The following is a 24,659-nucleotide window of genomic DNA, read 5'->3' as shown; positions in this document are numbered from 1 at the left end:
AACGTGACTGATATATTAGGGAACAATGCGAATATATAACACGATTTTTGCATTGGCTCATGTGCGATTTCGTCTGCAAGTAACACCAGGTGAATGCAAAACTTGGTACTAAGTTGAATGTAGCAACTGGCACAGCAATACATACAAGTTTACGAAGCTTAAAAAAATGTCAAACGTGCAAGAGCTATATTTCCCATTTACTGTATGTTGTATTGATTGGAGACACTGTTGTCATTCACTGTATTCACAACATAATAGGTGATATTGTGGGCTGACTCATGTTTTCAGAAGCTCACATTTTTCTGTTTGAACAGAAATTTCATGAGGTGGGTTAGCATGAGCAGAGGAGCACATTTCTGGAAGTCGCTAACAAAAAACAATTTTCAGTTCCCGGTTTATCGGACTTTTCTGTTAGTGCGTAAGCACAGTAGCATCGTCACTGTCCTCCCCACACCAGGTGGAAAACGTGCTGGTTTGAATTCAGTCTATGTGAAGTACTTTAATGGGCTTTTTTCACTCCGTGACTGAGTTAGTCGGTCTCAAACATAGATAGTAAGGTTTTTTTGTCCAGAAAAATAGACAAATCGATCAGTGAACACACGCAACATACAGACAGAAAATATGGGTTTATGTAATGAATTACGGGTGACCCTGTCACCCTAAAATAATGATAATTTTCTGTTAGTGCATTCTAATTATAAACAGGTAGTGAACTATCTTACTGCATTTGCGATAATACCATAGCAGGAATTGTGTGGGTTTTTATGTTATGGGGAAATGTGTTTCCCCTTTCATGAAATCTTCAATCATATAAAAAACAAATAAATTTTCAGAATCTTCTCTTCATTTCTATTTTTTAAGCTTCGTAAACTTGTCTCACTTGTGCAATTTGTGCGCCCTGTGTTTGTCATTACTGATTGCTTATATTTTCTATTGTTTTAAATTTTACAATCCAAAAAAATAAAATAAAATAAATAAAAAGTCAGTGAACAGAAATATTAATCAAACTTCATATCTTTTCAAGGTAAAGTGCTATATTTACTGTAATATTTATTTATTCATTAGAAATTTAAGATGTTTAAACCTGTGTTAGCAATTTTATTGGGTTTCTAACTTTTTTTAGTGTTTTACTTACCAGACAACATTTTTTTTGAGTGGTCTGCCCCATCCTTATTTTTCCCACAAGCTCTGTTGTTTTTAACGCGCAAAATACCATAATGTGTCGATTTTTAGGAAATTCGTACAGTATTATAGCAGATGTTGTTGTTGTTGGTTTGATTTATTAGTACCAGGCTACTAAGGCCATAATGCACCTATTACAAGTTATAGCAGAATTGACTGTATTAAGATTAGATTAAACACAGATGATACAAAGGTTGGCAGGGTTGTTAATGACAGTGTGCTACTGCAACAGGATCTAGATAATTTGGGCAGATGGGCTAAGAAGTGGCAACTGAAGTTTAACCTTGACAAATGCAAAATACTGCATATAGGTAGAAGTAACCCCAGAGAAACGTACCAACTGTGTGGTACTACACTTAAGGTGGTAGAAAATGAAAAAGACCTGGGAGTAATTGTGCAGTCAGATATGAAATTTTCTGAGTAATGCAGACAGGCTGCAAGGGCAGGTCATGGGATTTTGTCAATGATATATAGGAATTTTGCTAGCAGGGAAAAGGAGGTGATTGTCTCTCTGTATAAGGCAATGGTCAGGCCACGCCTTGAGTACTGCGTACACGTCTGGAGGCCTCATTTTAGGAAGGATGTAGATTTACTTGAGCGTGTACAGGGAAGGGCAACAAGATTGGTGAGGGGAATGAAGGGATCCTCTTACCAAGAGAGGCTTAAGTTCTGCAAATTGCAGTGGCTGGAGACTAGGCACCTGCGCGGTGATCTGATTGAGGTGTATAAGGCCTTGAATGGGTTGAGCACACTGCGTTGAATTCTGATGGGATCCTTCCACTTGTTCAGATTACGAACCTAAGGGGGCACAAATTCAAATTAAGAAAGGACAGATGTAGAATAGATGTGCGGAAATTTGCCTTTAGCCAGCGGGTGGTTAATTGCTGGAACAAACTTCCATCTGTCGTTGTGGAGGTTGATAGGTTGAATAAATTTAAGGAGGAACTGGACAGGCATTTGGAGGGAATGGTGTGATTTTTTTTTTTTTTTTTTGGCTGATGCTGCATAAGCTCATGCACTTGCTTTCTTGCATCACATGCCACTACAAAGGGTACTAGGAAAGTTTTGCAATACAGCTTTGTTTATTTAATTTTTTCAAAGTAATTTCCTCTACATTCAATACACCTCTCCACCCTCCGAAACCAATCTTTAAACCAGTTCTGCCAAGTTTCACTAGGGAGTAAAGCACACTCGTTGTCCCAAGCCCGTAGAAGGTCCTCATCACTGGAAAACCGCCTCCCTTTTAGCTTCATTTTCACATGCGGGAACAGTGCAAAGTCGCAGGGAGCAAGGTCTGGACTGTAGGGAGGGTGCTCGAGAAGTTTCGGTCCTGTCGTGGTCAAATATTCGGTGCAGGCTTTGGCGCGGTGAGCTGCAGCATTATCGTGATGGAGGTACCAGGTGTCCATTCTTGACTTTGGCCGCAGGTTCTTCATAGATCCAATGACTTTAGGCAGGCATTGTTCAGTATACCACTTAGCTGTGACTGTCTTCTGCGTGTCCAAAACGACACGTTCCACAATTCCACTCGATTTGAAAAATACAGCTATCATTTTCTTCTTTACAGATCGGGATTTTCTGACAATTACGGGTGTGTCGTCATCATCAAAGAACTAAACTTTGTTTTGAGCCTTGGTCGGCAGATCGTAATAGTACAGCCAAGTCTCGTCACCTGTCACGATGTTGTTCACATACCGAAATTGTCCCTTATCAAACTTTTTTAACATCTCTCGGCACCAAGTCACACGTCGTGTCATCTGCTCTTCAGTCAGTTGATGCGGCACCCAGAGAGAACAAAGTTTCTTCACGTGCAAATGATCTTGTAGAATCGAACGAATTGCTGGTGCATTTAGGCCCAAAGTATCCTCTATCTGTTGGTAGGTCACTCGCCTGTTTTCGTCAAGCATTTTCCTCACAGCAGTAACGTTTTCCTCCGTAACTGACGTTCGTGGCCTTCCCGGCCTCTCAGAATCCTCCAGAGTGAAATTTCCCCTTTGGAATTCTCTATACCACCTGAATATCATTGTACGATGTGGACAATCATCATCTAGTGCAAGAGTCATTTCTTCTAAGCACTGGTCTATGGTTAAACCACGCACGAAATTATACCGCAAAACTGTCCTTATCTCATTTCGTGACCACGATGCCATCGCAAGCACTTTACACTCTCACTACTAATGAATAACTGAGCCCATCGACTTGGCACGGCGGCTACTATGCACGTATGAACATGTCTCAACATGCAGCAACAAGCAGCTTCCTGTGATTCATTGTTGCGTCATATTGCAAAACTTTCCTAGTACCCTTTGTACTACTACTATTACTACAACAGATACTTAGAGTAAAAATGATTAGGTCAGACAGAGTAAACATGTATTAGTGGAAAGAGGACTCATTCTCACTATGGCTAAAGATCTAACAGGAAATAAGATAGCATAAAGGAAAATAATAATTGTAAGGCTAATAGTGCAGAAAAACTGATTTTTATTATTACAGAGTACACTGACTGGGTATAACAGATTTGGATGATGCCAGCATATCTACAGTTTAGCAAAATATAAGCAATAGAATTATATGTCTTTTCTGATTTCCCTTATTTCTGCTGTCCTGGAAACGTTTCAATAATTGTAAGTTTTATTTACTCAACATTATTAAAATATTAAATTCTGACATCTGCCACAAATTATTTAGGCTTAAATTTGATCACCATGATTCTATTTGCATATGTCCAGTTTCTCATCATACTATTTGACTGCCGACCGGACTAGCTGGGTGGGTAAAGTGCCTGCCTGGCAACCCAAAGGTCGCGGGTTCAATTCCCGCCTCAGGCTTGGATCAAAGTACTGCAAAAACCTTGGGAGGTGCATTATGATCACAGAAGCCTATGTGCCAACAACTACCAAAAAAAAAAAAAAAAAAAACTATTTGATCATGCTTTGGTTATCCAAGCCTAAACTTATAGGCATATGTTAATATTTACTTTCAATATTATTTCTGTTGGCATTCATTTCATCACCGTTAAAAGATATAACTCGATGCACATATTTAAAGTGAATTAACATACATTTATTAATCACGAGTTCTAATTCATTAGATGCTCCACACGTTACGTACTTTATTCTTCCCTCAAAAATTTCAACTTCACTTCCGTTAATTTAATTTAATTATTATTTTCTAAAAGTCTGCTACTTTCCACAATAGGAGTTTCCCATTTTATACAGGATGAACCAAAAGTTGTAAACACCAGAGGGAAAATAAAAGTATGTGCAATTTTAGGGCTATCCTATTAAAAACAGAAACTTCTTATGGAAAAGAATTCATATTTTCTGCAGATCTGTGGAAAATACGAATCTCTTTTGGATTTGACATATCCAAAGTAGTGAATACTTCTTAATGTGCTAATTAATCTTAGCATACTTTAAGCTGATTACTTCTTCAATTACTCGCTGTTTATGGGACAGATCCCCCCCCCCCTAAAAGAAGTCCAAAGGGGCCAAGGGTCCTCTGACTTGGGTGGTTATTTACCAGGCCCTCAGAAATCATACAGTTCACTTGTTTTGGAATGTCTTATTTAAAAATTTCCAAGTGACGATTCCAAAATATAGTAGTGTAAAGTTATGCTGGAAACACAGCTGTGTCTACTGTGCCAACAGCATGTTATTCAGAATATACATCAAGACTATTTCCAGCATTTGTTGATGTTTCACTTCTGAAACTGATGTTACGAAAAGTATAGACAAAATAAATAATCTCCGCCTAGAACTGTCCTCACACCATAATCCAGTTATTATTTTGCATGAACTGCCCCTGATCTAATGTGGGTTGCTGTTGGTCCAATATCCTGAATTATGCCTAATGACGTTATTATTAGGCAGAAGTAGAATACTGCCTCAGTAGTATCTCTATTTGCTGATTGACATCATCACCACAAAGTCTTTGAACCACTACAATGGACTACCAGTAATGATATGCTCAGAACTAGGCAACACTCATTTCCAGGAATAATTGCTTTTGTGTTGATTTCTTTAGGCTGCTATACAGAAACAATCATGAATATGTCCTATTCCTTTGAATTGATTATTATTTTTCTAATGACTGCATGGTCAACTGGAGACCTATCTGGGTGTATTTCATGACATGCAGTAACAGTTAACTGATTTGATGTGCTGGACCTTCCACACATTAAAAATAACTGCATCCGCTCATTTTTTTTTTAATTTAGAGCTCATCACCACCTTCCTAGAAAGAATAAAAAAAATTATTACTAGGCAATAAATTTTCATGTAAACAGGATAACTGGCCAGGGCAGTGAACCAATATTTGTCCTCTAGTCAAGTGCTCTCTACCAAAGTACAGATACGGTGCTAACATCTGCATCTGCATTATGTAAATTGTTCAAGGGTTTGTTTTTTCAGTGTGTGCTGTGTATACTGAAAAACCTGAAATAATTCACAGGGGAAAACTGTACTTCCTCTGAGATCAGCTAACGACAGAGATTTCTAAATGCCTCTTCAATCAGGACTGAAGACGCCTTTAGAAATTCTTCCAGTCTATGACAAAACCAACTTGCATCTTGTACTGTCACGGAGACAAATTATACTATTCAGTTAATTTAAATTACACCATACTAGTATTATTATTAAAGTACCCAACAAATTTCCTACAGTACTTGACTTCCGCATCAATCTGTATATAAACCAGAAATAAAAATTTTCTTTTTTTTGTTAAGTAATTTTAGTTCAAAATGTTTATTTCAAATAATTGACTCACCTGAGCTATTTTTGATAAATCATTTACCAATCTCTCAAAAATATTGGCAGCAGCAAGATCACAGTCATAATTTACATAGATATCAACAACACTCTGGGCATCTAACAGAAAACACACAAGAATAATAGTTGTGGTTTTTAGGGGATGTGAAAAATATAATCGCAATTTATTTTTTTGACAAAAACAAACTTTTTTTGAATTTATAATTTTTTTTTATAAATTGTGTGAATAATGAAATTAAACCTAAGTCATACATATACAGCAAGAAGTACAAAGATCTTTTTAATAACAGAAAAAAAAACAGGTCAGAAAAAAGCAGTTTATATATATTCTACTCCATTTTTTGTGTAATGAATTTCTGATAAAACAATATACTTAACAGACATAGTAGACACTTACCAGACAAGCATTCTAGCAGATTCCACACTTTTATCTGGAACTGCCTCTCCCCCGACCCCCACTCCCCCAATTCTATTTCACTTTGTGTACTCATTTTTCCTCTAATGAGCACAGGTTTAAGATCTAATTACTAATTAAAGTAAATAAAATTATCATGAAATAAAATTGAATATATCACTCCCCAACTTACGTAATACTCAATTTATACTTAAAAAAATCGTGGAAAAGTATTTTGCAACCTGTAGGAAATAAATGGAGGACCCGACTAGGATGGCAAAAATACAGACAGCATAAATCCATAAGCCAAGTGCCTTAAAAAAAGTACACACAACATTCATTGTGTTTATATTGTAATTCATCTCTGTTTTAAATGAAATGCTCCCATCCCTGCACACAGCGAAGTTTGAGAAGATGGATCCTACAGCAAATGATTCTTAAAAGTTAACAGAGGGGTGAATGATACGCTTGCTACAAATAAATCTATGAAGAAAAGAAAAAAGTCGCCATCCAGTCATTCATAAGGTTGGGCACCGACCCCTTCTAAATCTCCACAGCCTTCAAACCTCCGCAGCAGCATACTTATCAGCTGGAGATGATTCTGGCAACGATTATTTTTGATTATAAGGTGTTTGTACTGGCATTTGTCTTAATCTTTTAATTATACATTTCGAATCACTTTTGTAATTTTTCCTGAGCATGAGATAAAAAAAAGTCAAAAATATTATATTATAAGTACTTGGTGCTGTATTTCAGATGATTTCAACGTCGTTTACGAGGGCCAGTCGTCAAAATCAATCAAAATGCAGCAAAAAGTAAGGCCTCCATTTCTAACATGAAATATATGTAGCACATGGTAAAAAGACACCAGGTTTTTTGTTTATTGCGTTCCGAAGCCAGATTAATCATAATGCTAACGTATATATCATGGCTGACTCGACAGAGGCGGAGAAATGATAGATAATAAGAAATATAGGTAGTAAAAGATTACTAAAAATCACTGAAAGTTGAAAATCATGAGATGGAGCAGATGGTCAGGAATTGTACTTACTGATTTTGCAAGCTGGAGAAGTGGGGACGGTCGTCCAGTGTACTGCGGGGAGAGAAAGAATGCTATGTGCTTGTTTCAATGACTATAAGGAATGTAGAAGCGACCTCAGGCATTGGAATGCAGTAAGACGTACAGGGTCGACAGAGGGATTAAACACAATGAGGCCACTCATCCCAGGATAGGGGAGAAGGTATAACGTACAAAAATAGTGTGAAAAAAGATGCTGAATTCTGTATGAGGCGAAGTCAGTATGTACATATAGCAGTAAAATAGCATCTTGATATTGCTTTTGAAACCTAATCGCGCACAAGAAATAAAAGATAGGGATTCAGAACAGTAAAAAGGAGTGTGAGGAAGAGAGGAATTAGTAGTGCTCGGGTAGTCCGGTGTCGCTAGCCCGTTCCTGTAGTAGGACCCTGAACGTAATTTCTGGGACTGTGTCTCATGTGTTTAAGTCAATAATGTTAATAATGGTGGAGGTAGACCATTATATTACCATTTAGGTTTTATTACCATTCATGATGAAAATATAATTACATATAATGAAAATAAAAATAGTAAAAAATCGTAAAAAATACTCCTATGATAACCAATCGTGGGCACAGGTTTTCCAGACCATGAGAGACACCAAAAAGGTTAAGGGGTATTGCCTATACATTATTTACACAGCCTGAATGCAGAGCAGCAGTTCTCAACCTTTTATTACTCCCGAACCCCTTTCATCGTAATATTTATTATCACAAACCCCTTTCAACATAATACTTTTAATGCGAAACACTAAGCCTATATTCCCTGAAATTGTATAATTTTTCTGAATTTTTATTATAAAATATTCGGTGTTGGGTCCACTGTTGTTTTGTATATTTATCAATGATATTGATGAAGGTATATCAGGCTTAATGTCGAAGTTTGCAGATGACACGAAGGTTGGCAGGGTTGTTAATGACAGTAATGGCAGTGTGCTACTGCAACAGGATCTAGATAATTTGGGCAGATGGGCTAAGAAGTGGCAACTGAAGTTTAACCTTGACAAATGCAAAGTACTGCATATGGGTAGAAGTAACCCCAGAGAAACGTACCAACTGTGTGGTACTACACTTAAGGTGGTAGAAAATGAAAAAGACCTGGGAGTAATTGTGCAGTCAGATATGAAGTTTTCTGAGCAATGTAGACAGGCTGCTAGGGCAGGTCATGGGGTTTGTCAATGATATATAGGAATTTTGCTAGCAGGGAAAAGGAGGTTATTGTCCCTCTGTATAAGGCAATGGTCAGGCCACGCCTTGAGTACTGCGTACAGGTCTGGAGGCCTCATTTTAGGAAGGATGTAGATTTGCTTGAGCGTGTACAGAGAAGAGCAACACGATTGGTGAGGGGAATGAAGGGATCCTCTTACCAAGAGAGGCTTAAGTTCTGCAAATTGCAGTGGCTGGAGACTAGGCACCTGCGCGGTGATCTGATTGAGGTCTATAAGGCCTTGAATGGGTTGAGCACGCTGAATTCTGATGGGATCCTCCCACTTGTTCAGAATACGAACCTACGGGGACATAAGTTCAAATTAAGAAAGGATAGATGTAGAATAGATGTGCGGAAATTTGCCTTTAGCCAGCGGGTGGTTAATTGCTGGAACAAACTTCCATCTGTCGTTGTGGAAGTTGATAGGTTAAATAAATTTAAGGAGGAACTGGACAGGCAATTGGAGGGTATGGTGTGATTTTTTTTTTTTTTTTTTTTTTGGCTGATGCTGCATAAGCTCCTACACTTGCTTTCTTGCATCAAGTGCCACTACTACTACTATATTTCCAGTACTACTTTTTTATAAGCGACATTGTGTAATAATAAAAATCATTATTAAGTATTATTTATACTTTGTAAAACAGTGATTATTCAGTCCAAACTAGATTTCGAACAGGCTAAGAGTAGAAAACTTTCTTCTTCTTGTCCAAATGGTAGCCGAGCATTCTGGTCTCTTGCCAAACCTATTGTCTGCAATTTTTCCCATTTCTGTTCCCACCTCTGTCAAAACCAGATGGTTCTTTTGCCAAATCAGCCAAAGACCTGCTAGCATCCTATTTTTCTTCCAACTCATGTATCGATGATCTTGGTAAATCACCTCAAACCATTCCCAGTACACTCCATTCAATGTCTCCTGTGGTCTTCCGTCAAAAGGATATCAGAACGATTTTGGATGAATCTGATGATAAGAAAGCTCCAGGTCCTGATGATATTTCTCCACTTATTCTCAAAACCTGTACCCCCGAACATACTCCTGTTTTGTGTCTTCTTTTTTCACTTTCTTATTTCCAAAGGTGCTTTTCCTTCTTGGAAATTTGCTCATATCCAGCCAGTTCCTAAAAAGGGTGACAAATCCCTTCCATCCAATTATCTTTCCATTGCAATTACTTCTACTCTCTCTAAAGAAGGAATAGAAGTAATGGAGAAATCAATTAACCACCAATTTGATCAGATGAAAGATTTCTTGAAATCTTTCATCTGATCAACAATCACCAGTATAGATTCCATCAGTGACATTCCACTGGTGGTATTCTGGCTTACACTGCCCTACCATTAATATCTGGACACCCCTCCATGGATGGGGAAACAGGTCCTATGCACGCAACACATCACCAAACCTGCTATAAATATGCACACTGGGCTTCAAACAACAACTGCAAAAGTGGGCATGCAAGATGACAAGTTCAATAGAATAGTTCAATAGCTCAATAGTTCAACAGAATTGATAACCTCATCAAATGCTAGACGCTGATTAACATGGTGTAGGGAGCACAAATCCTGGACTGTAGAGCAGTGGAAAGCAGTCCCATAGACAGACGAGTAAATTCACACTCTACCAGTCTGATAGCCATTCCTGGGTATGGCGAATGCCAAACGAACAGTTCCTTTCTGATTGAATGCTCTCTACAATGAAGTTTGATGAAGGCAGTATCATGGTATGAGGCTCCTTTCATGGTTTGTCTTGGGTCCATTAGTCGTTAATGACAAAACCATGAATGCTGTGGACAACTATGCACTTCCAACATTATGGCAATACTTTGAGGAAGGCCCATACCTGTATCAGCAAGACAACGTGCCATGCCATACTGCTCAGGTCGTAACAGAGCGGTCTGAGGAATGGGTGTGGAAAGGTTGGATTGGCCAGCCCAGAGTCTTGATCTGAACCCTATCGAGCATCTTTGGGATGTTTGTTTGTTTGTTTGTTATTTGGTTTTTAGGAGCATTAGTAACTAAGGCCATATTGCTCCGGGACATGTGGTGGTCATTCCCTGACCTTTTCGCATCCTCCGTATTTGGTGGTGACGGGCTCGAACCCCGGTTTAATCAAGAAGCGTGTGCTACACACTGCTCCTCCTTCCCACCTGGCTACGGAGGCGCCCTTTGGGATGTATTGCATCATCAGGTACGTGCACATCGAGATTGCCCAAAGAACAAGGCCGAACTGGTGGCTGCGTTAAAGGCCGAGTGGAGGAACATATCACCTGACATTCATAAAAAGCTGGTTGAGAGTATGCAGTGAGGATTGAAGCCTTTCAATCTTCAACCTCAAAGGTTTCAGCAACCTTTCAAAAGGTTGCTGAAACCTTTTGCTCATAAAAGCAAAAGGTTTCAGCATAAAATATTAAATGACACAATAAAAGCACTTTTTCTGTCTAAAGGCTGGTGTCTGGATATTAATGGTGGGGCAGTGTATGTTACCCATCTAGGGATATATTTAATGGAAAAGTTTGGTGAAACTCAAACCATTGCTCTTGACATTTCAAACGCTTTTGATCGTGTTTGGCATAAAGGCCTTCTAAATAAGTTTCCATCCTTTGGTTTGCCACTGTTCTTTGTAATTGGGTATCCAGTTTTCTCGCTGACCACTCACTGTGGTGATGGCAGACGGCTCTCTGTCTTTTAACTTCTCAATTAATGCTGGTATTCTCCAACATTCAGTTCTTTCTCCCACTCTTTCTCTTGTATATATATATATTAATGACCTTCTTCCATGGACCGGAAATTCTATCCATAGTTTTGCTAACTGTAGCACATTTCATTTCACCTTCCAGTTTGAGAAACCTTGCCCTGCTGAAACAGCTTCAACTTCTCGAGTATCCACTGCCAAATTCTTAAATGCTGATCTCCAGTGGGGCAAAGATAACTTAATTTCAATACTTCTAAAACTCCATCCTGTCTTATATCTCGCAAAAAGGATTCTTCTGCTTCTATGCTTATCTCCGATGACGCTCCGATTTCTAGGCAAGATTATAGGGATTACCCTGACTTCTAATCTCTCTTGGCATGAAGCACATTACAAATATTGCGTTCTCTGCATCTAAAAAACTGGGTTTTCTCTTCTGTTTTCGGCGTTACTTTTCTTTCAAACAGCTGTTGACTCTGTAGAAATCGCAAATCCGGCCTACCATGGCATATTGTTCCCACATCTGCCGCGGTACCCCCAAAACCTCTCTCTCAGGCTTCTAGATTCCATTCAAAAGAGGGCAGTCGAGTTAATTAATGTCTCATCTGAGTTAACAGAGACTTAACAGAGTCTCTCCATTCTCTGTCTCATAGATAAAAATTTCTGTTTCTGCTGCATGTCTTTTCTATAGATACTTCCATGGACACTGTTCTTCTGAATTAACTTCTATAATTCCCTTCTTCAAACAAGTCCGAACACGTGCTGCAACCAGTCAACATCCTTTTACTGTTCAAGTTCAAACTCACAGAACCAACTTTTCTTCTTACTCATTTAACTTCTGTTTTCTGGAACAACCTTCCTTCATACATATTTCCTGAAAATTACAATCTACAAAAGTTCAATTCTAATGTCAACAAGTACCTTCTATCCAACCTTCAACCCATGCATGGTACTAAGTACTATATGTTCTGAAAAAAAAGAAAAGTACCTATACATAACAGTGATCCTTGAGAGTGAAAAAAAATTTAGTATGGAAAACATTTATTTAACATGATATACTATAAGATAGTAAACTAATTATAAGGAATAGTGAGATATATGGTTTCTTTCTTTGGCAATTAATTCATTTTATTTCACTTTATTGTGCATTATTAGTTATATTTTGTAGTTTACAATAATATACCTATGTAAATCTAAGCAGACGCCATCACTGAATTTTTAGTGCAAACCCCCCGGAACACTTTCGCAAACCCCCCGGAACACTTTCGCAAACCCCAAGGGGTTTGCGAACACTGATGTAGAGGATGTCATTATGCTAATATATTTGTCATATCTAGGGGTTGGTTAATTATATTCTTATATTTTAAGATTTGGAATGCTTTGTTGAAGTGGTAGTGAAGGTAGGCTGTTGGAAACTGATTGTCCAATAGCTTGTTATATAGGGTTATTATATTATGCTTTATCAGCCAATTACTGTTATGTATGTTAACTATTCTGATGCACTGCGAAAGAATAAAGTTTGCATGTACTTTTTTCAAGATATTAGAGTGCCAGTGCATATATAGTTGACAACATTGAAATTGAAGGAGTCTCTTTTATTGTAGATGTTGATGGATGTTTGTGAGTCATTAATATTAATATTCAGATCTAGGTAATTTGCTGTATGGTTGTTGTCATTGGTTTTTTCCAGAGTCAATTCTGGAGGGTAAATGTTGGCAAACTGTTGTATGAAGTTGATACAGTTTATTACCAGTAAGTCATCAATGTATCTAAACATTGATAGTTCAGTTGGTAATGCAGTTTCAGCATAGTATAGATAAAGGTTAGCCAGGACACAGCTGGTTGAACTACCCATTAGTGTACCTTTGATCTGTCGGTAGACGGTTCTTCCATCAGTAACATAGTTATTTGCAATGCAGAGGTTTGTTAAGCTGTTCCAAAATGTTGGTTTGCAGTTTATCACATGACTGTAGTTATTGTACAGTTTGTCGAGGAATATTATGCTGGTGAAGAGGAAGTAAAAATCATACGTTGATATACTGGTGATGTTAGCGGCTTTTAATTCTTCTATTACAGGCTGGTTGTTATAAATAATTCTGCTATTTGGTAATGTGTTTAGGATGGGTTTCAGAAGTAATTCTAAAGTCTTGCCTGGTTTGGGTGCACAGCTATGCTTACATTCGGGTATATGTAAGTTAATTTTAAAGTTAATTTTTAATTTCTTACTGAAGGCAATAAGGTTCTTGGTGATGATACTATTGTTGTTGGTTATAGGTTTGTATGTGTTACTTGAGTTCAGTTCTGTATTTAACGTATGATAATAAAAATGTTTGCAGATAAATGCAAAATTGTTAGGGGCTTTATCTACGGTAGTTATTATAAAGTGCTTATGCAGTTCAGCTAGATGCTTTTTGATAGTGGAGAAATTGTATTTTTTACCTGTGGCACGATGTACAGCTAGGGTTTGATAATTATTGAGTAGGTCAGTGAGGACTGAGTTTATCCATATCTGGAAGGCTTATATGGGTGTATTATATTTGTACGATAACACAAAGCAAAGTTGAGTAAATTGCCATACAGTTGTTTTTTGACCTTAATTTGGTTGATATGATGGTGCAGCCTGAATTTGAAGCCATGCACCATGATGTTTTTTAGTTCTTCATTTGGTATTATGTCTAGATTACCGGTGATGATGTGTCCAAAATAAGTATTGACACAGGGTTTAAGATGTGGTTGGTTGCATATGCAACTGTTGGAATCTGATATAAATTTATCTAGATTGGTGGCCAAGGCTTTGTAATTACATGCTATCAGTCTGAAAGGCTTTGAGTAACTGAATCTTGATATTATTTGTAAGTTGTAGCAGATGGTAGGGAGGAGATCACATGCTTGTTGATGCACCTATTGATGTTGATTTGTCCAGGTTGGTAATGTACCTTAATATTAAGTTATATTAAAAAATAAGATATTACCTCAATTTTTTTCATGGAATGCTTCCAGTGAATTCTCTCTCATATGTGACAAATAAAATAAGATGAAAAAAGTGAAAAAACGAATTAATGAATTCCCTCACTCAGAGATACTGACAAATCCGATATGCAACAGAATCGAAAGCCCCAAAACACATCAAACCACCGCAGCAAGACCATGAGTGTGAGAAGACATTGTGTCATAATAATTAGTTAAAACTTGGTTCCGATAATAAATAATTAAAATCACTAATTAAAAACACTATTAAAATCACAATTAAAAACTATTTAAAATTAAACGGATTAAAAGTTACAATTTGGATGAATACTCAAATTAAATGAAATGCACAGCTGTTTTCCTTCCTTAAGCAGATCACACTTTTCGGTTGATCGCCGTGTTCACAGGATGGGAAACAGCTGTGCATTTCGTTATTTCGTTTAATTTGAGTATTCATCCAAATCGTAACTTTTAATCTGTTTAATTTTAAATAGTTTTTAATCTTTTTAATTGTGATTTTAATTATTTATTATCGGAACCAGTTTTAATTATTTATTATCGGAACCAGTTTTAACTAATTATTATGACACTGTCTTCTTGCACTCGTGGTCTTGCTGCGGTGGTTTGATGTGTTTCGGGGTTGGGTTGGGGCTCTCGGCTTTTGATTCCGTTGCGCATCAGATTTGGTCGTATCTCTATGAGTGAGGGAATTCATTAATTCGTTTTTTCACTTTTTTCATCTTATTTTATTCGTCACATATGAGAGAGAATTCACTGGAAGCATTCCAAGAAAAAAATTGTGATAATCTGTTACTTTTTAATATATTAAAAAATCGTGGAAGTTATTGAGCCCTGTAGCTCTGAATTTTTTACTTAATATTAAGGTGGTATGCTCTTTATTACTATCAATATTGATAGTTTTCAGTCTAAATTTACAGATATCTGTGATTAGGTGGAATAAGTGCATAGATTTAATATCTATATTATGGATGATTTAAAATATTTAATATCTATATCTGTAGAGTGCTTTTAGAACACTAAGTTTAGTGCTGAAAAGCAGGTTATGGATTTTTTGTACTTCCGTATAACAGTTATCCCATTCAGAGATTAACTGTGAAAAGTTTCCTAGTTTATAGGGTTGTTTGGATTTATTAATCTTGGCTTTAAATTTTTTGAGGGGTTTGGGTTTATTTAAACCTTTAATCATTTGGAATTTGTTATAGATGCATACATCAGATGTATTGCTGGAAATGATGTAGTAGTGAAATTTGTTGTTTAGTCTGTATGGGTAAAGGGTTTTTAGTTTTAGCATGTGTAACTCTTCAAAGCTAATTCTTGAGCAGGGTCAGATATATGTGCTAGTATAGAAATATGGATATTTGTAAAGGGATGGACTTGGAAGTGCTTATACTCAATTTTCTGTTCTAAGTTTTTATTACGCTTATTATGAGTGCAATAGTTGTTTATGTCAGACCTGTGGAGGTTGAGTCTGAGGTGTAATTTGTTGCTGGTTTGTCCAACATAGCTCATATTGCAGGTGAGGCATGTAATGAGATATATTATATTGCAATTTTTGCAGAATATAGGGGTCTGTGGCATTCTCAGAAACATGCTGAGGGTGCATGTATGGACATGTAAGGCATCGCTTATTGGTACATTTATTATATTTATTTGTGTTATTTTATGACTGCTTTTCCATGTTAGCTAACACAATCTGCTGTTCTCTCTCCACACTAAAAGCATAACCTTTCTTTTATTTATTTATAGTCATTCGGTGCCTTCTACTCTACATAGTAATAACTCAGGTCTATATTGCTTTCATATATTCTTCTTATTACAACTCCCGTACCTATTACTTCTATTCTATATATCTGGCTGGTGCAAACTTAAAAAAAAAATCGTGGAAACATTTTGCATCCCATAGGAATATTGTGAAAATATTGTATGTGAACCCAATGACACACTGTTTTTTTTTTTTTTTTTTTGGGTAATTCGTTCCAAGACCTCAGAAGTGAAATTTTCGCTATATAACTAAGCTATTTCTCTCTCTAAAAGGCCATTTTTATAATGAAAATTGTACCACACTTTCACTGTTATATGTTCCATTATAAAAATCAATTTTGAATGCCTTTGTTGTTGTTGTTGCTGTTTGGTTTTTAGGAGCATTAGCAACTAAGGCCATATTGCTCCGTGAATATGCAGTGGTCATTCCCTGACCTTTCCACATCCTCCGTATTTGGTGGTGACAGGCTTGAACCCCGGTCTAATCAAGAAGCGTGTGCTACGCACTGCTGCTCCTTCCCACCTGGCTATGGAGGCACCAATGCCTTTGTGAAATTTTTAAAACACATTTCTGGAGGCCACTACCATAGAACAAAAAAAAAAAACAATTTGCACTTTCCAGTTTATTGGGCTTTTCTCTTAGCACAATCTATTATAAACAGGTAGTAAACTTGATCTTACTGCATTTGAGATAATAACTCGAATTTGGTGGATTTTTACATTATGGTATTAGGATGAAATCAGTTCCCCTTCACTGAAATCTTCAATCATATAAAAAACAGAAATGAATTTTCAGAAACTTCTCTTCATTCCTATTTACTTATTACAATGGTGATGGGAAAGGGACCAATAGAAAGTGCAAGTGCTGGCAGTGCTAGGAAATGAAACAAAGATGATTTAAGAAGTAAGGAGTAGGCCAAAGTTTGTCATCTACTGCACGGAATTAGGTCTCGCTGCTTCAACAATGAATGCTATTTTAAGACGTTGACTGCCATGTCAGCCATATATGTCTGACGCCATTACGTTTTTCAGGCACCGCATTGGACATACATTGCCGACAGCCACTGTTTCAGTGGGCTGAGTCGGCTGTATAGTGCTGAGCACTGACGATTGTTGGAAATTTACGTTATTTTTGAAAAGCGTGGCCTCCGGTGTTGCATGTGATGAAATTTCCATGCTGCTATGAGAAAAAATAAGTGAGTAACTGGCCATTATTTAAAAATTCTTTATAATTACAAAATTATGAAGATTTATGGTGTTGTCCAAAACACTCCAAACACATTAAAGGCTGACAAATACAGTCTGGGCAATACATCAAAACTCTTTTCCCCTTTCTGCTAGCAACTGATCTTCCTTCCGATTCTTTCAATTTTGCTTAACAAAAAATGCACATCCTTCTAACTTTCTTGTTGTTTGCATCACCACATTTTGGCTTTTCACTTTTCTCTTTACGTTCTATATTTAGAAAATCCGTAACTACCTCTTCCCGAGAGCTTCTTATTTTTATTTGTTTTCGTGTAGCACTCTTGTATACCTCGTACGCATTGACAACTGATATTCTGAATTTCCGGTACCACTTTAACCCTTTCGAAGTATTGTGGCATATGAACCCATCTGATCTGACAGATCACTGCCTGCCTTTCCCTTATTATAAGCTAGAATAGGAAATTTTTTTTTTTTTTTTTTTGCTTCTTTCCATCTTCCTTTACCGGTGGAGGGTCCATCAACCATTTCTGGGGCATGCTTTGTTGTTAGCAGTCTCAGATCAAGTGTCTCACCACTTTAGAACAATAATTCCTTTTTTTCTTCCCTGGTGTTCATCTCCCCTTTATTTAACTTTGAGTACACGACTTCTTTGGGCATATATTTTTTATTCGCTCGTAATGTACCAACAACGTGAGTTATTTTATGAAGAAACGATAATGCCAGATGGTAGCTGGTATAAAAGTTGTCTACATACAAGGTGCGACCTTCATTTAGAAGTCCTTGCGATAACTCTTCGCAGACCTTTGCAGCTAAACCTATGGATTTTATATAATTTTCAGATTTACCTGATAGATCTTGCTCGAACAGGTATATCCTTCAGTGGAACATAACGTGAACAGCTTGATTTCACACCTGTGTGCTTTATTTGGAATATATTGTCGGAATATCAGCCTGGCACTCCAAGAAATAACTGTTTTGTCAATGATGAAATCTTCGCCGGGGAAAACTATTTTCTGATATTTCAGCTGCAAAACATCTATCAGGTGTTGTATCTTACTGAGCCTGTCCTTACTGAGCCTGTCCCCTGGAATAGCAGTTTCATTGTCTGAAAAGTGAATGAGGCGCAACAGCAATTCAAATCTGTTGCGAGACAATTTTTGTTACTAAATTATTTTTATAGATAGGTTTGGTTGACCAGTAAGATGCAATACTGCCCAATCTTGCTAGTCCCATCCACATAAAAAGCCCGAAAAACTTTCTCATCTCATCAACAGTTGTTGAAACCCACTGTTTCAGACAACTCTGCTGCGAAGCTCGGGTACTCTGAATTTTCTGTTCGCATATCTGTTTCCGTTACAATAAGATTTATTACTTCTTCATCAAAAATAATGAAAACGCCTCAAGATGAGTAATGTTTTTTGATACGTCTATTTGCAGTCCCGAGTTGCCTGTAAAATCAAAACTTTTTTGGTGTCCTTCGTATTCAGTCCATTCAATAGAGTCATTTGTTTCAGTCGCTTCAATCTCAGGTTCTTTGGTATTTTCAAATTGCTCATCCATGTTTTCTTCTTCCATCCAGTCTTGAAGCACTTCTTCAATATTTTCCAATATTTCAGTATCTCCTTCATTTAAAGAAATATCCCAGTCGGATATTTTACTGAATCATCAGAGTCAAAATCATCTTCGACTCTGATGATTCATCTTCAGAACTACTACTAAGATTTTCAGCAATTTCTCTTAGTTCATCTTCTTTTAGTAATTTTCTTTTAGCCATTGCTGTTTGGATTTTTTTTTTTTTTTACAACGCACTTGTACAAACCTGCAGAGAAACACAACACAATAATAATGGGGATAATACAGTGCGCTAATGAACTTGTTTTCACAAAATCTCTAACAATACTGACAAACTTATTGTAACGTTTGAGAGCTTATTTTATTGCGATTACTTTTATTGCAGTGTGCACTGCATGAGCAATAAACTAATCACAAACGACCTTCATATGTATGCCGTAATAGCGTCACACATGTGGCTAACACGGCATCTCAAGAAATAAAGTAACCTACTGGACCACGTCGGCCACATATATAATTTTTTTTTTATGCAACACACAAAAAAAAAAAAAAAAAAGACTTTTTTGATATTTTTAGCAAAAAAACTGCATAACACTAACATTTCAATATTTATTTTAGAATTACTAACCAAATTATTTACTAAATATTTTTTGGCCCCAGGGAATTATTTTTCTTAAACTAGCTTGGCAGTCAACGTATTAAAGGACTGTGCGTAAAAAAGAACATGTCAAAGGATCAACGCATTTAAGATCAACGGTGATTACAAAACAGCATTCAGGTGCTATATCGAAGATGGAAAAGCTATTAATAATATGGATAGAAATTCAGATTCAGAATCAAGTGCCCCTGAGTCCAATGGCCATTCAAGCAAAAGCAAGATATTAAGGACAAGTATGGCGAATGACAAGCCAAGTTCCTGGCAAGGAGCAGGTGGTTTAATAGGTTCAAGCATCGCGCTGGTTTCCAAAACATTAATGTATGTGGTGAAGTCACCAGTGCCGATTCTGCAGCTGCAGAGAAATTTTGTGATGTGTTGGAAAAAACCCCTTCTAAATCTCCACAGCCCTCAACTTCCACAACAACGTGCTTATCAGTTGGAGAATTATTTTGGCAAAGATGCTCGAAAGTTAAAACTTGCTGACGTTATGACTGTCTCCTCTCTCTTTTTGTAATTTTGAAATATTTGTAATTTTGTACACTTCTGTAATTTTTTCTGCTCATAAGATATAAAATTGAATAATTCTATTTACATGTTCGCCAAAAATTTCTTTTTTTGCTTCAATCAAATTCAGCATGCATAGTTGCGAGTGTTGCATAAGCATTTAGTGAAATTCTGACACAGAGTTATGCAGAACATAACCCTTACGTAAGTCGGGGAGTGGCTGTATAAGTATGTATGAATAGATATATTAGATAAAGTATGCATAGACAGAGGTGAAAATTACACAAAGTGCCAGTAACTAGAGTAGAAAAAGAAGTATAGCAGATACATAAAAGGTGAAAGAATGTTAATATCCTAAAAGTTATGATGAATTAAGAAAATTATAGGCTGAATTACAAAGCCAATAGGAGGTGAGTGAACTGTAAAGTAAAATTATTAATAATAAGGTAAAATATAATACAAATAAAATAAAAAGTGGTAGAGCTGTCATCAGATACGGGGGGACATATTTAGATAAAAGTTGAACACAGGTAAGGCAAATATGCAGAATCTGATATCAGCAAAAGTAAATATTGATACATGGTCAGGTATTTCATCAGGGGACTACACCTGACCATGTAACAGGAACTGTGTTTCTATACTTGTCCATAGTAGTAGAAGAAAGGTGAAAGGCCAAAAAGCAAAATAATGAAATTAGCACATTCTTATACAGTATGGACAAGGTAGTCCCAATGCAGTATCAATTATTAAGATAAAAATAAGGAACAAGTTAGAATAAATATAGTTAATTGTTTTCAGAATTGGAAAATGTGTTTTTAATAAAAATACATAGAGTTTTGTGTAGGATTTAAATGTAATAATTTTGTGGAAATTAGAATTAAATAATTAGGAACAAGCACATGGTATAGGGTGAGGTATTAAATTGAGGATAGGAAAGGGAAAAGGAGTAGTTAAGTAAATAAAGACAAAAATAGCAATAGGAGGACAGTAAGACCGTTTGTATCACCCTCATATACACTAATAGTTTTACAAATGGGAAGAAAGGTAGAAATAGATAGCAGAAAGAAAAAAAAGCAAAGAAAAAGTTGTTAAATCACACTGAGCCAGTTGGGATTGTTGTTGTTATTTGGTTTTTAGGAGCATTGGCAACTAAGGCCATATTGCTCCGGGGATATGTGATTGTCATTCCCTGACCTTTCCGCATCCTCCGTATTTGGTGGTCATGGGCTCGAACCCCGGTCTAATCAAGAAACGTGTGCTACACAGTGCTGCTCCTGCTCATCTGGCTATGGAGGTGCCAGTTGGGATTGTGAAGCCCAACCTTATAGTAAGGGCTCTGGCTTTGTAAGCCAGTATAAAAGTTAGTATAAAAGGGAGCTAATACCAAATGTTTGTATTGCAAGGAAAAAGCAGGTGCAAAAAATGTAAGTCAAAATATTGCAAGAAATTAACCGAAAACGAAAATATAATAATAAAGACAACAATACTTGGAGTTTTCAATTGATGCGTAGCAGAAGTAAGATGGCAGGAAAATAATACAAAGCTGAAGGGAAAAGGTGGAGAAATACATTCATCTATTCTACTAAATATGTGTGCTGTATGTCAACCATAACCACATTAGTATCATAGCTACATGATAAAGCAATTTATAGCAGCATAACGGACTAAAGCCTTTAAAATGGAATTTAAAGTGGTAGTACACATACTTATATATATATATATATATAAGTATGTGTTGTTTATTCATTAATATGAAAACATTAACATTATCATATACCGTTTGCATAACTGCAATGTACATGTTCCACGTGTTCAAATAAAATTTTAATGTTTTTAGTGGCTGTCTTTATTACATGATAAAGATTTTTTATTGCAAAAACTGTTTCTGAGATATACACTAACTTTTTTTTTTTTTTTTAAATACAATCGGTATGTCAGGATTTTGGGTAGCACCAGTTGAATGGACACTCAGGTCGCCAGATCTCAACACCCATTGATTTTTTTTCTTTGGGGTCATACAAGATCTGCTGTTTACCAGAACTGCCCAAGAAACACTGATGAAGTTAAGGAAACAATGTCAAATTACAAAAGGCATTGATAGAGGTCAAGGCATCATTCACACAAAGAATTCAAAAGTGTTTGCAAATTGAAGGTAGTCATTTTGAATATCTGTTACAAAAAAAAAAATTTACTCTGTGGTGTGAGGCTTTTGATTCACCTTGTACATTCAGTAGTCACGTGAACTTGAACCCTGGTCAAATTAAACGTATAACAAGGCACTTTCAACTGAACACTCGGTTGTGTCAGACCTAGTTAACTTTCAAAAGATTCTAGGAAGGTTCTTAAAAGGTGGCTATGAATAACTAAATTAATTTGGGGATCTCAAATTTTTTGCCACCCCATAACCCTCAAGGATCATCAACTCAAAATTCAATGGATATGTATTCGAGTTTCACAACTGATCTCCTTTTGCAGAAAATAAACTCCATTTAACTTCTTTAAATTCCATTTCAAAGGCAGAAGCCTTTAAAATGGTACACAGTTCCATTTAAAAATGTATTTATTGATAGCTCTCCTTTATTTACCAAAGGAATCTTGTTTAGTATTAATATGGCATGTGATGCGGGGTAGCAAGCTTATACAGCATTAACAAAACCTTACTTTTTTTCCCCCTTCTTCTTTTTGTTTTTTTTAATGAAAACCGCAAACAGGAAAAGTTTTGAAAACAATAGTACAGTGCATGGGTTGAAAGCTAGGAAGATGAAAAAAGATACTTGTTGACATTAGACTTGAATTTCTGCAGACTGTAATTTTCAGACATTACGTATGAAGGAAGGTGTTCCAGAAAACGGAAGTTGAATGAATAAATGAGGAAGAAGAAAAGTGGTTCTGTGAGTTTGAAGTTGGAAAATAAAAGAATGTTGACTGGTTTTAGCATGTGTTCGGACTGCTTTGAAAGATATGGCGAAAACTATAGAAGCCAATTCAGAAGAACAGTACCCGTGGAAGTATCTATAGAAAATGCATGCATCAGAAACAGAACATCTATTAGACAAAGAGTAGAGAGACTTTGCTAGGTTGGTTGGTTGTTGGGTTTTATTGGTGCATTAGCAACTAAGGCTATAATGCACCAAAACTAGGTGATATATAAAAATTTTAGACTTTGCTAGAGATAAGTCATTAATTAACCTAACTGCCTTCTTTTGAATGGAAACTAGAAGCCTGAGAGAGGTTTCGGCACCAATCACAATTCCACCCTACAATAAAACATTGTTTTATTTTATTTTATGGTTGGGCAGATTTGTGGTTTGTACAGAGTGAACAGCTGTTTGGAAGAAAAGTGACACCAAGAGCACAACGGAAAACCCAGTTTTTTAGATGCACAGGAAGCAATATTTGTGATTTACTTATGCCAAGAGAGAGATCAGATTACAACCGAATATATCTATTCATGATGTATTCAGTGGTAAGAAAAGGGGGGAAGGACAGGCTGTACAAAGAAAAGTTAGGGTAATAACCAATAGATCATATACCTATTGTAATAATCAATGGATATATGATCTTGCCTAGAAATCAGTGTCATTGAAGATAGACATAAGAGCAGAAGAATCCTTTTTTGCAAGATATAAATCAGGTCTGTTTTAGACGGATTGAAATCAACTAAGTTATCTTTGCCCCACTGGAGAATTACCTGGAGATCAGCATTTCAGGAATTGGCAGTGAATATTTGAGAATTTATAGCTGTTTGTGCAGGGCAAAGTTTCTCAAACTGGAAGGTGGAATGCAATGTGCTATAATTGTCGGCAAAATTATGGACAGGATTTCCAGTCAATGGGAGGTCATTAGTATACAAGAGGAAAAAAGTAGGAGAAAGAACTGAATCTTGGAGAACACCTGCATTAGCTGTGAAGTTAGAAGACAGCCATCGATTATTGCCAGCAGTGACTGGTCAGAGAGAAAACTGGACACCCAATTACAAAAAAAAATTAAGAAACCACAAAATGGAAGCTTATTTAGAAGACCTTTATGCCAAACACAATCAAAAGCCTTTGAAATGTCGAGAGAAGCTGCTTGAGTTTCACCAAACTTTTACATTGAATTTATCAATAGATGGATAACATATGCCAGATATCCCCAGTGGAGAAACACTGACGGAATCCATACTAGTGATCATTGATCAGATGGAAGGTTTCTAGACAGTTTAAGAATTGGAAGTTAATTGATTTCTCCATTACTTTAGAAAGAGTAGAAGTGCAATGGGCTGATAATTGTATGGGAAGGATCTGTCACCCTTTTTAGGAACTGGCTGGATATGATCCTTGAGTCCCTGTCCCAGACATTCTCTCAGATATGCCAGACAAGCTCTACTTGCTACCTGGGGGTCTATGACGCTGATGGAACTGATATTGGGGTGATACTCAAGTCAAGTGGACCCAATTTCGGCGAAGTCCAGTCGGTCTCTGACAGCCAAATCCTCTGCTTGCACCTTCGCGATGGTGGGACTGTTAGTAATCCTGGGTATAACCCCCATGTGCAAGCACACTGTGGGCGACCCCCAGGTGTGAACCAATGTAAGCAGGGATCAAGGTGTGGTGCCCACACCACATGGAGGAATGCCTCCCCTGTGTGTTACCAGACAATACTAGGTGGTAGAT

The 24,659-nt window shown here is 36.8% G+C and overlaps 1 protein-coding gene across 2 annotated transcripts in view; it reads right to left on the bottom strand.

The window, feature by feature from the left end:
- Positions 1 to 24,659, bottom strand: part of Sec71 (ADP ribosylation factor guanine nucleotide exchange factor Sec71) — a 508,300-nt gene that overhangs the window by 388,175 nt on the left and 95,466 nt on the right. For both annotated transcript variants that reach the window (XM_090371201.1, XM_090371202.1), the window contains exon 11: positions 5,953 to 6,053. In XM_090371201.1, the coding sequence (XP_090227327.1) occupies positions 5,953 to 6,053 (101 nt within the window). The remainder of the gene's footprint in view (positions 1 to 5,952; positions 6,054 to 24,659) is intronic.

This window comes from Mastigoproctus giganteus, chromosome 4 (assembly GCF_048544385.1).
Source record: "Mastigoproctus giganteus isolate SK-2022 chromosome 4, ASM4854438v1, whole genome shotgun sequence".
NCBI classification, from domain to species: domain Eukaryota; kingdom Metazoa; phylum Arthropoda; class Arachnida; order Uropygi; family Thelyphonidae; genus Mastigoproctus; species Mastigoproctus giganteus.
This window is presented reverse-complemented; position numbering and strand designations above follow the sequence as displayed.